General features: G+C 39.0%; 1 protein-coding gene across 1 annotated transcript in view; it reads left to right on the forward strand.

The window, feature by feature from the left end:
- Positions 1 to 12,813, forward strand: part of adam10a (ADAM metallopeptidase domain 10a) — a 130,139-nt gene that overhangs the window by 97,929 nt on the left and 19,397 nt on the right. The window contains exons 5-7 of the mRNA XM_080213955.1: positions 8,202 to 8,305; positions 9,636 to 9,791; positions 11,334 to 11,426. Of these exons, the coding sequence (XP_080070081.1) occupies positions 8,202 to 8,305; positions 9,636 to 9,791; positions 11,334 to 11,426 (353 nt within the window). The remainder of the gene's footprint in view (positions 1 to 8,201; positions 8,306 to 9,635; positions 9,792 to 11,333; positions 11,427 to 12,813) is intronic.

The raw sequence follows: 12,813 nt of genomic DNA on the forward strand, positions 1-12,813 counted from the left end.
CCATAACCCACAGCCCCATTACTCTTCCTAGTGACAGTCTGAGACTAAACCAGATTGTTTGCAACCTTTGTCACATTTGACTCTCATGTTCTTCCAATCACCTATCTGTTCCATCAGGCCACCTTTTTTCCCCATAAGTAACCTTGCCTGACTTTCTCTGCCTTGGTTCATTTACTGCTATACTCACTCATTCGTGTCCCTGTTACCTCTAATCTTCATAATTCCACAGCAATTCTCAATAACATTCTGTATTCTAACCTCTGAAAACTTGACCATTCAAAAGTCTGTTGTCTGTCCTTCCACCAAATCTTGAACACCAATCCCTCCCTTTTGTTCACTGACTTTCATGACTTCCTAGTCAAGTATGTCTTTCAAAGTTGTTATCCTTATTTTCAAATTTACCGCACACCCATATGCCCATCACATCATGGCTTGATCCTTCCCTATTTCTGCATTCTATTCCAGCCCCATATCCTCAGGTATCTGTGCTCATTTAATTCTTTGGTATTCCTAATTTTTAATTGTACCACCATCGATGATTGTCCTTTTATACTTGGGCCTTATTCTCTAAATTTCCTTCCCAAAACCTCTGACTTTCCTCCTTTTTTTTCCTTTAAGATCTCCATAAAATCTACCTATTTGACCATGCTTTTGGCAGTCACCCTTCAATGTGGCTTTATAGTGTTGTCTAATTTTGCCCCCGTGACGCACTTTGTTACCTAGAAGACGTTGATTAAATACAAGTTACCTTGATCTAGAAAACAAATTGATTGTAATTAACCTCTGACCTGGTGGTCTGTCTGGACTCGTTTTCCATACAGTGTGCAATGCAACAACCTGGTCCAGGCCACTTCAGCAAAACATTTCACACATGCTTTCGTATGACCCATTTCAGGCTAGGAATTATATAAAATGTTTTAAAGGCTGATATAAATGACCAGGTAAACTTACTAATACGTTCTTCATGCCATTAATTTGTTATAACAGTCAATGTTGCACATATAAATACTTCCAGGTCCTCAGGACTCTCTGTAATAATGTGACTAGAATTTTAATCCTTTGAAGTACTTAACCCAAGAAATTTCAGACTGTTGGCATATTTATATTGCAACATGATCTCTCGAGATAATTGGGCTGCTGTCAAATGTTAAGTTGAAAATGACAGCTGAAACAGTATGCTGTGGATATCAAGATGACCAAATAATGATACAAAACTGGCGGAGAGTTCTCACGTCTCAAATGGCTTAAGGAAATGGAATGCTCAAAATGGAACCCTGTGTTTTAAAATGAATTCTCATGATTGTGGAAATTCTGGGTGTGTGCTTATTGCTCACTTTGATAAACAGGAAGGGAGTATTCACAGTTGCCTGCCTTAGTACTTTGACCAGAAAGCATTCATGAATTTTTTTTTTGTTCTTTCCAAGTGTGCTTTTTATATCCCGAAATACTAGTCAGTACCAATTTCACAAAAATTAATCAGTTTGGTAATTGATTCATAACTGAAGAACGTAATGCCTTGAAAAGTGACTGCCACTGAACTGTGATGAAATGCCATGTAGCAGTTTACCAGGACTTGACTGTTGTGGACAATTTGACTATCCTGGAGGGCTGCTGCTTGCAGCCATTTTGTTTCAACTCTGAATTTGAGGAGTTAATGCCAAATGTTATAAAAATACACCAACTTGGATTGCATGAGTAAGTTCATTTAGTCATTCCCTAATTTTTCTTCAAGGCAAATCTGTAATTCCCATTGCAAATTAATGCAAGAAATCATACAGCACAGAGAAGGCTGTTCAATTGCTGTTGCTGTGCTAACTCTTAGAACCATCCAATTAGCCCTGCTGTTTCTGTAGCCCCCTCCTGGTCACTCAGCAAGGCAAACTTTGTCCTGAGATGAGCGTTCAATGAAAATCCACCCATCACCACTGCCTCAGCTCATCTGCAGTTGAACCTCTCTACTGTACCTTTGTTACCTCTTGACTTGACTATTCCACTGCTCCCTTGGAGGGCCTCCCCTGATAAACATGAGCTCATCCCAAACTCTAATGTCCATATCCAAACTCGTGAATCTCCCTATGTTGAACAATTCGGCTCACCACGTTCAGTGCTGGCTCTCTGCCATAGGAAACATAGAAAATAGGGACAGGAGAAGGCCATTTGGCCCATTGGTCTACTCCACCTTTCAATGTGATTGTGGCTGATTCTTGATCTCTCACTGGACTGACGCTTTCTCCCTATACCCCTTTAGTTTCTAGAAAGCTCATCTGTTTCTTTCCTAAATATATTCAGTCACTTGGCCTCCACAGCTAATCCACGCTTTCACTCTTTTTCCTGTAGCCCTGCTGTTTTATTTATTTTCAGGTGCTTATCCTTTTCACAAGCCTGGATTAAATGTGTACCCAACCCCCACTGTTAGACAGTTCAACCATGTCAGGAGGTAATCAGTTAAATGATCAAAAGCTTTGTCAAAAGAGTTGATTTTAAGCAATGTTTTGAAGGAGGATAAAGAGCTGGTGAACCAGAGAGATGTAGGGAGGGAATTCCACAGATTTGAACCTGAAGGCGCAGCTGGCAAGCATGGGGAGATTCAACTCAGGATGCTTGGGATCCAAATTCAATATCTCGGAAGTTTGTGTGGCTGGAAATGATTACAGATGGGGAGGGGTGAGGCTATCAAGGGATTTGGACAAAGAGAATTTTAAAATCTAGGCATTGTTTAATTTGGAACTAGTGTAGGTCAGGGAGCTGAAGGTGATAGGTGACCAGGTCATTGTGCACATTTGGCTGCAGGCAGCAAAGATTTGATAGCCTTTGAGATTAAAGAGGGTAGAATGTACGAGACCTGATAGGATGCATTGAACAATTAAGTCCACAGGTAAGGAAAGCATGAATAAGAGTTTCTGCTGCAGATGAGCTGAGATGGAGTGAAGCTGGATGATATTAGAGGTGAAGTTACGCAGTCTTAGTGGAGGCATAAATGTGGTTGGAAGCTCAGCTGGATCAAATGTGACAAAAGCTGGTTTAGTAGAGTCGTAGCAAAGGAGTAGAGTTTAGTGCAGGGTCAAAAACAATGGCATCAGTCCCAGTTGTCGTCTTTTGAAGATTTGTGTGTGTGAATCCCCACATCTTTCTGCATCCTGTTTAAAATAGTGGATCATCATTGAATGATTAAGAGGACATTTCTGATATCATCTGCTGGTGTTACATCAGTAATGTCTTTCACATGAAATTAAAGCTGCAAATTTCTGTCTATATGTCAAAGTCTTGATTTTCCTGAATGCAGAAATTTAGTTTCATTATTTTCTAATCTGGTATCGCACAGCTGGGGCTGTTGCATTGATACCATACTTAGTGGTGAACTGAGCATGTGGGAGTGGTCATGGTTTGAGCACTGCCGATGGGGATAAGTGCTTGGGCGCATGTCTTTACAAGATAGCAGTGCAGGAATAACACTTGCAACTGTATTAGACAAGGACATGATTAGGGGTTATGTATTCTGTCAATTTTGCTATGCTAAGTCTGGAAGGTCCTATGCAGCAGGCATCACAAATGATAAAGTTGCAAATTCTGTTTTAGTCCAGCATCAGTGAAAATTCAGTTGTATTTGGTCTTCCCAACTGGTTTGCATGGCTGAATTTGCTGGCTGTTTCCCCCCTTCATTCTAATGTCATGGTGAATCATTGGGTCATGATGTCAGGCACAGATGTACAGAAGAGGCTTAGCACCTGTAATGTCCTGCATTACTATGATTTATTGTGCCATGAATTATAAATAATTTTGCTCAAAACCAGTTGGCTCTTGTACCACATAAACCACTCTAATCAGTTCAGTGGAAAATCAAACACTACAATACATCCAATCTTGTATGCTCATTTAAATTGTCTTTCTGCGACCCAAGATATGGAAGCTCTTTATGTGAATTGCCTTTTAGTGCTATATTTGCATTCCAATCAATTTGAATGTAGCACTGAAATTAGAAAAATGCCTGGCATGAATGAAAAGAGCAAAATGATCAGTAGCACATAAAAGAAGCATAGTAGTAGATTAAACTGTCATCAAGTTGAACCAATGATCTGTATTTTGTTTTATAGAATTCAGGACGGCTGATCTGAATTCCCCAGGAGCCTCATCTTTAATCAACCAACCAACCTCAATTTCTGCTACTATTAATTAGATAAAATGTCCAAAGGGTGACATTTTTAAAATAAGTTTTAAATTAAAAAGTTGCAAAATATGCTTCGGCAAAATGCTCCGAGGGTTAATGTTGAATAATTTATTTTCAAGGGTTGCAGATTCAGGAGAACTGAACGCCATCATTTGCTGAACAAAAAGTTCCTATCTATTTCTGTGTTGCTGATATGTGCTGTGCTGTGGATATTAATAGGACAGTGATGTAACTGCAACAATATTCTTTGCATAGTGTATTTGCAAATGTTCTTGACGTTGCACGCTTCATTTTGTTGCAAGTAAAATATGTTGTGCATCAATGCAGTGACTTTAAAGTGTGGAACAGTCAAATTTCATTAAGACCGAAACAGCAGCAAGAAGGAAATGACCATGCTAATATTGGGAAAAAGACAGCCTTTTCACACAAATCAAGAGTCCAGGGAGTAGTTGGGACCAAAATGAGGCCTGTGCTCACGTAAAAAGCATTCTTTAAATTTAGAAATCCTTATCATATCATGATTGAGCTAGCTTAGTTTAAAAGTTATATACATGGGTGGGGTGGGGGGGCATTGAATATATTTCATAAGGAGACTCATTGAATAATGCACATGTTTCACAGCTGCAATTCCATTGACACTTGATCTGTTCATTCAATGTGAGCGTGTGCAATGGATCTACAAGTGATGTTGCATATTGTTAAACAATGTGAGGACTTCCCTTTCAAATGCTTAGAACTGTGAAGAGATGGGCATCTATCTTGACTTTGTGTGATAGTGTAAAACAATTTGTCAGCTATCCTACATGAAATGTTAAATAGACTGTCAATTCATTATCACTTGTACACCTTGCACAAAGCCAAGATCTATTCCGTTGGTGAAATTAACTCCTTCACAAACACCAGCTGCCTTCAAGACTAGAACATCTATTTCAGTCATATCATTGAAACCCTCATCCATGTTTTTGTCACATCCAGCGTTCACTATTCCAGTGTTCTCATGGCCAGCCTCTCATCCCCTGGAAACTTCAGGTAATACTTGGCTGTTTGATTGCTGTCCCACACCAAGTTCTTGCTGATTTTGATTGGTCTTCAGGAACCAACACTTCAAATTTAAGGATCTTATTCTTGTATGAAATCCTTTCTCGATCTTGCACTTCACCACCTCAACTTCCTCTGGAAGTATAACTTCCCACCTCTCCTGACTCTTTGTTCCCTTCATTTGAAAGGTGTGCTGGTTAGGTGCATTGACCTGAACAGGCATTGGACTGTGGCGACTAGGGCAATGTCATACTAACTTCATTGCAGTGTTAATGTAAGTCTTACTTGTGACTAATGAATTAACTGTTTTCTGATTTTTTTATGTGCAATTTGGCAGCTATTTAAGCTTCACTCTGTAATTTGTTCCTTAAACCCATGTTTCTCTACATCTCCTCATCCTTTAAGGCCCCCTCTGGAAACTCAGTTCAATGACCAGGATTTCACAGAATCTCTACAGTGCAGAAGGAGGCCATTCAGCCTATCAAGTCTGCACTGACCACAATCCCACCCAGACTCTAACCCTGTAACCCCTCATATTTCCCTTGCTAATCCCCCTGACACTAGAGTCAATTTAGTATGGCCAACCAACCTAACCTGCACACCTTTGGATTTGATCTCCTCAACATCCATTTCTATTCAGTTGTGCCCAAAAGCGCTTTGGGACTCAACATTAAAGGCACTATATAAAAGGAAGTTGTTTGGACTGGTTGTGTAATGTTGCTCTAGGAAATACATTCTCAAGCTGGAATCTGAGAGATCTTCAGATTTTTTCCTTCTTTGTTCCTGTGTATGACTTCATAGTATATTCCTGCCTGCACCTCTACTAATAAACTACTTCAGTGATATGTTCTAATTTGCTTTGCCCATCTGCTGACGTTATAAAGCTACTCATCAATTTTGCTTTAAAGTCATCCTGAACTTTTGTATCCAGGGTGAAAGAAGACCATTATATTCTCAGCTTGATCCTGATGATTTTATATCCATCCCCTAATCATTGCTTTCTCTTGCACCCCATTCTAGGTGTATACGTAAAAAAAAATTGAATCCTAAACTAGGACAGATTTCATAGACTGTGTATAGAAACATAGAAGCCCCACAGTACAGAAAGAGGTCATTCGGCCCTTCAAGTCCTCACCGACCACAATCCCACCCAGGCCCTACCCTCACACTGCCACACGTTTACCCACTAATCCCTCTAACCTATGCATTTCATGACCCTAAGCAATTTTAGCATGACCAATCAACCTATCCCGCACATCTTTGGACTATGGGAGGAAACCGAAGCACCCGGAGGAAATCCACGCAGACCCGAGGAGAATGTGCAAACTCCACACAGACAGTGGCCCAAGCCAGGAATCAAACCCAGGACCCTGGAGCTGTGATGCAGCAGTGCTTACCACTGTGCTACCGTGCTGCCCAAATAGAGTATAGTGTGGCAAACTTTTTTGAGTACGTTTGTGATGAGTTATGACATCGTGTGATACTGTGGTTCAGTTACTATGTGATTTTGCACTTTCAATATGAAAGCTTAAAGGAATGGTCGGATTGAAAAAATATATATCCAATTTGAATAATTTTAAAGACACTAACATTGATGTAGTTACAATACACTATTGGGATATGTATATAGGGTCAATTTCATTTGTAACAAATATTAGTCACTTGAGGAGTTGGGCTCTTTAAAAGCAGTGTTGTTCAGAGATGTCAGCTTTGTTGACAGAGCTACTCAAAGTTGCAGATTGGTACGGAGAATGAGACAGAGCATTTGTGAAAGGCAAGTGCGGGAGAAATACAACAACAAGGTGAAGATAAACGCCCTGAACACTGCTGAGAGCGCATTTGCATCCATAATGTGAAGAAAATTAGGATAAGCGTAATTAAGCTTTGACTTGAGAGAAAGCAGATTTTGTTCAGTATTGTAGCGTTAACATCTTCTGTTTATAATAAACGTTATGATAAATGGCAATCCTTGAGTAATAGTGATAAAAGTTGTACTTTTAGATGCGTTGCCTTTGTTTATCAGCAAATATTAAGGAGATTTGCAATGAGTATCTTGCGTGGGGACATAAATGCTACACTTGTTTTCTTCCTGCTCTGCTAAAGCTTGTCCAGTTGCTGCTGTGGAGGAGGCAGGGTAGTTTTAATATGCTGTGATCATAATTTGTGTTAGTTCAAAACAGAGCTAGAATCTTTAAATATTGTCAGTTATGGGCGCACAAAGGCAATGGTGCAATGCTACTTTGAGAAAGAAACAGAGTTAATAGTTCAGAACTCTTATCTCTTTCTCTTCCCTCACAGATGCTTCCTGACGTATTGAATACTTCCAGCATTTTGTTTTTATTTCAGATCTGCAGCATCATCTTTATTTTGCTTGTGTGCTATTTTGTTGGCATTTGAGCTGGAAATTTATGATACTGCTGCTAAAGCTGATTACATTGGATTTGTATTGTTTCACATTTTTGTAATGCAGACAGTCGGGAACTAGTGAGTGCGCTCCTGGTGTTTACACAGATAAATCTAATTCTAGACTCGAAGACTTCAGTCTTTCTCTGTAGCAAAGTGACCTGTGAGAATGCATACTGGGTGTCATGAATATGAATACATTTCTCCACCATTCTGCACTGTCTTTGAATTACACAGAAATAGCTGAGCTACATTACCTCACTTGCTTTTGTTGTAGTATTTAAACAATTGTTTTTGTTAAAATGAGCACTTTTTTCTTTTTGCTCTTTTTTGGCCTGCACAGTTACAATGGGCTGAATGGCATTTTTTTGCGTTGTACCTTTTCTACGGCTGTAACTCCCTAACCCTCAAAATGACAGCTTATCAGTCAGGAGCAATTGGGAATGGATAATAAATGCTGACCATGCCAATCAAGCTCACATCACCAGAATAAATTTTAAAAAGGTAGCTCTATTGATGGAAGCCTTACTGTATACTCCTGTGGTAAACTGCAATTGCAGACTTAAACAATTTGCTGTGATTTTCTTTTCCCTAGATTACCCACACAAATATGGACCAGAAGGAGGCTGTGCTGACCATTCTGTGTTTGAAAGAATGAAGAAATACCAGATGTCAGCTGTCGAGGAACCTTCACCACAAGTAAGCTTGCTACATTACAGCCTACGTCTATGTTTAAAGTGCCAGTTTCAATTGTGATGTACCATATATTTAATCTGTACCACACTGGGTGAAATAAATTGTCCCTAAAACAGGAAATTGCTAAACTTTCCCACTGAGAATGTTTTCTAGATTATATTTAAATACACTACCAAGGGAGAGCAATGCCCTGTCTACTGTCTTGATTGGGCATCAGCTGCTACGGCATCATTCAAAGAAGTGTCCAGATAATGTGGTCTCCGATCCAAAGTTTATATTTAAGCTAAGATTACCAAAAGAATCTACCTGACGATTTTATCTCATTGCTGTTTGTAGGACTTTCCTGTATTCAAATTAGCTATCATATTTCTCTACATAACGTTTTTGAAGTGCACGCAGTTATTGCCATGATGGTGAAGCACTTTTGGAAGCCTGGGGTTCTTCTGGGTTGGAATTTGCTTCATGTATTGATCTCTAACCACAACTTCTGAAAATATCTATAACCTAAAGAAAGTGAAATCATCAATGTAACATCAGTTTATTTTCATTTTTATGAGGTGACCCAAAAGAACCTACCCACCACCAACAGCTAAGAATCATTTTTCCTCCCAAATGATGTTCTAAAGGCGTAAGTCATCAGATCTTGAGAGTTCTAATGTCCATTAGGAAGCTAACCAAAAAATTGTCACTTTGAAACATGTCCATTTGTATTATTGTAATATTAGAGTCTCCAAATTTAAAATTTAGATGTATTTTTTTCTGAGTGCTTTTACATCGGAGGTGATGCAAATAGACTTTTTTTAACCAATGTTTTTAAAGATTTGAATTTTTAATACACAACTCTTTGCAATGAAGAAAAGATAAATTATTGACTGCCAGTAAACAGAATGGTTGGCATGTTTCCCAGCATATTACCGGAATAAGCTTTAAATCATGAGACTCGTGCATGAATATGTTACCTGTGGGTTTATGACTATTATCTGTTTGCACTTAATTAAATATGCAGCTTTTCATGCAGGTAAAGTTGCTGAAAGTTGTGCTGTCTAATGGTTGAATAAATTATCTTGAGTTGTCCTTTAGACAACTTCAAACCATGTATTCAGACTGATTAGCAGTTTGTACATCTTGAAATGTGTTTAAATAGTGTTCCCTGTATCCAGTGGGAAATTTGCAACCTTGGCTGCTCCTTTGGGTTATATGCCAACCAGAGCTTATAGTCACAAGATGGATCATTGTCTGGTTGTCCTTTGGACTGATAAATTGAGTATTGTGGAATCTGATGAAAGAGGCGTATTGTCAGCGACACTCCATTTTCTGTTGTCTTTTGGTGCAGAAACCTGCAGATTTTGAACACAAGCATAATTACGAACCAGTTATTTTGAGAAAGCGTCGTGCAGCTCCGGAGGAGAAAAACACTTGTCAGCTCTTTATTCAAACAGATCATCTGTTCTTTAAATACTATGGCTCACGAGAAGCAGTTTTAGCCCAGGTATGAAATAGAAAGCCAGATCGCTATCGTAATTAAAAATGTGTGTCAATATGGAGTAAAACCTAAATCTTTACTTTATCTGGTGTGTTGTTTCCCATGTTTTGGTATTTAATCTGCGGTTTGCATTCTGTTGTAAATGCTTGAAGGTACATTTTAAGTTTGGTCGCAGTTTATCACTGTCAAAAAAAAATGTCTTCCTTGGAACATAAATGTGTGGATTTGAATAATTGGCTTTTGAGAACGTTTATAGAAATTCGTCAAAATTAACTGAGCTGTCAAAGACAGGTAACAATTTAATTGAATTCACCTCAGCATATTAAAGTTATGGCCTTTCTTTCATAATAGCTTCCCAATCAATGGCTCTTCAACCAATGGAAGCTTCTTGTTGAAAATAGATAATAATGCTGTCAATTGGCAGTTATTCTGGAGCACTCAAATGAATATTTGAACTTAACATGATTATGGGTGGCACGGTGGCACAATGCTGAGCACTGCTGCCTCAGATTCAATTCCCAGCTTGGGTCACTGTATGTGTGGAGTTTGCACGTTCTCCCGTGTCTTTGTGGGTTTCCTCTGGGTGCTCCAGTTTCCTCCCACAGTCCGAAAGACGTGCTGGTTAGGTGCATTGGCCATGCTAAATTCTCCCTCAGTGTACCTGAACAGGCACCGGAGTGTGGTGACTAAGGGATTTTCACTGCAACTTCATTGCAGCTGAATTCAGTTAAATTGTTACCTGTCTTTGATAGCTCAGTTAATTTTGACGAATTTCTATAAATATTTTCAAAAGCCAATTATTCAAATCCACACATTTATAAACATAGGAAGACATTCATTAATGTAAGCCTACTTGTGACATTAATAAATAAACTTAATTTCTTGAGTGAGCTCACCCACAATTTATTTAAATACCATTTGAGGAATAATTTCCAAATGATATAGATAAATGATACTCCTTGGGAGTACTGTAGGAGGTAATACAAGGATATTGTGACATTTCTGTGTTTAGTATCTCTTATATTAAGACTGTCACGATTTGTATTTAATTTAGATACAAATGTATTGTTTGCCATTCAGTTAAATTGCTGCAGCCAGGTCCAAGATGTTGAGAGTTAATTTTATGGAAGAGATCCATTTTGAAAGAGGTTTTCTGTAAATGTTGCAATATGAGTTTGAATGATGATTATTAAGTCAGATCTCTGGGTAAAGTTTGTAACTTATCAGATGTTACCTCAATTTTCAAAACCTAAGCTGTTGAAATTGTCTATTTTATAATGGATGCATGGCCTTTAATTAATTATACTTCGATAACTACTGCAGTATTTTTAGATGTTCTGGTCTTCTGCAATTGAGAGAGGAATTGGGCAAGAAAAATTGCCTGTTCTAAATACGGTTAACATTGTGGAGGTATTGGCTACTTGACTTTTAGGGTTTGCAAAAATATCTGGCTATTTTTGAACGCTGCTTCAGATGTTCCAATGCTAAAGAATTATCTCATTTTAGCGGCTACTGTCAGAAATAAAATTTCTTACATTTCATCTTCAGATTTCCAGTCATGTTAAAGCAATTGATACAATTTACCAGACAACAGATTTTCAAGGAATCAGAAACATCAGCTTCATGGTGAAGAGAGTGCGAGTGAGTACTGATTCAAAGGTTGCAACATGTCTGTAATGCATGCACAGTGCTGATGGACAAATTTTTCTCTTTAAAGTATAAACAGTTAGTACTCTTCAATCATACAACATATCCCAATATCACTAGAATTTCATTCATCTAAAAATATTTTTATCAAGGGTCCATTCAGTTGGTTCCGCAACCATCCTACTGGCGCATATGGTATTTAAAAGTGACTTTGTTCACTGAACATTAAATTGTTTCTAGATAAGAAAGTCACAGAACTTACTGACCCCATCTCACAAACTCTTCAACAGTCCCTTATATGAATTTCCTATTGTTCGGCTTTGAACTTGCCGTCTGTTTACTTCCTAGAGTTGAAATTCCTGTAATTAGTTATATTTCAGCCTTTTTGCCTGTACCTCTAGGTGTCTAAGGAGCTTACCGATGCAATCATTGAGAAGCTTCCATTTTAAGAAGAGGGTGGAAGTGGAGTACCATGAGGCAGGTAGTCAGCTGCTCCTGGAGAGGAGTCTGAGCAAAGGAACTTCGGACAGGCAGTCAGTAACACTTCAAGGGAAGTTTGAGTGGAGGATCCTGGAACGGGCAGTCAACAGCACCTAAGGAGATGTGAAAGTGCACCAGATCAGGCAGTCAGCAGTACATAGAACTTAACGTCTCAAGAAAAATAAGGTCACTGGTTGGTTCAAGACTGTTGGGGAAGGTCATCAAGTAATTGAGATTTAGAAAAACGTGTTTTTTTTTCTTAAATGTAAATAGCTCCTTTCATTTTTTAAAAAAAGTGCTCTTCTAATTCTCAAGTAAATAGCAAATAAGGTCGCAGCCCGGTAAAATAAAGTTGCATAAGTGAACCAAAGTAAAATAAAGTAAATGTAAGTGAAGTAACTTGAAGCAATGGCAGAGTAGCTAGGTCATGTGGAATGCATGTCCTGTCGTCTGTGGGAAGACATGGATGTTCCTAATGTCCCTAGGTGACCCCTTGCGCAGGAAATGTCATCAGCTGCAGAACCTGGAGCCGTTTTCAGAGTTTGAGCAGTGGCTGGAGACTGCTATGCATCCATGAGGCTGAGAGCTGCATGGATAGTACATTAATGGTCACACCGCAGCTTAGGAGCCTGGAAGCATAAAGGGAATGGCTGACTGCCAGGTTGTCCAAGAAAACTAGGCAGCTAGTGCAGCAGTTCCCTGGGGTCCTGCTCACCAATTGGTTTTCCGTTTTGGCTATCAGTGAGGGTGTTTATTTCTCCAAGGTGTGCAATCAGAACCATGTTTGTGGCACCATAGACAGCTCTGCTATACAGGAGGGGTGAAAGTAGAGGGCGAAAGCAATATCAGTAAGGGATTTGTTTGTTAGGAGAACAGGTAGGCATTTTTATGACCGTAGATG

The sequence above is a fragment of the Carcharhinus amblyrhynchos genome, chromosome 28, assembly GCF_965287045.1.
Source record: "Carcharhinus amblyrhynchos chromosome 28, sCarAmb.v2.hapA, whole genome shotgun sequence".
NCBI lineage: Eukaryota > Metazoa > Chordata > Chondrichthyes > Carcharhiniformes > Carcharhinidae > Carcharhinus > Carcharhinus amblyrhynchos.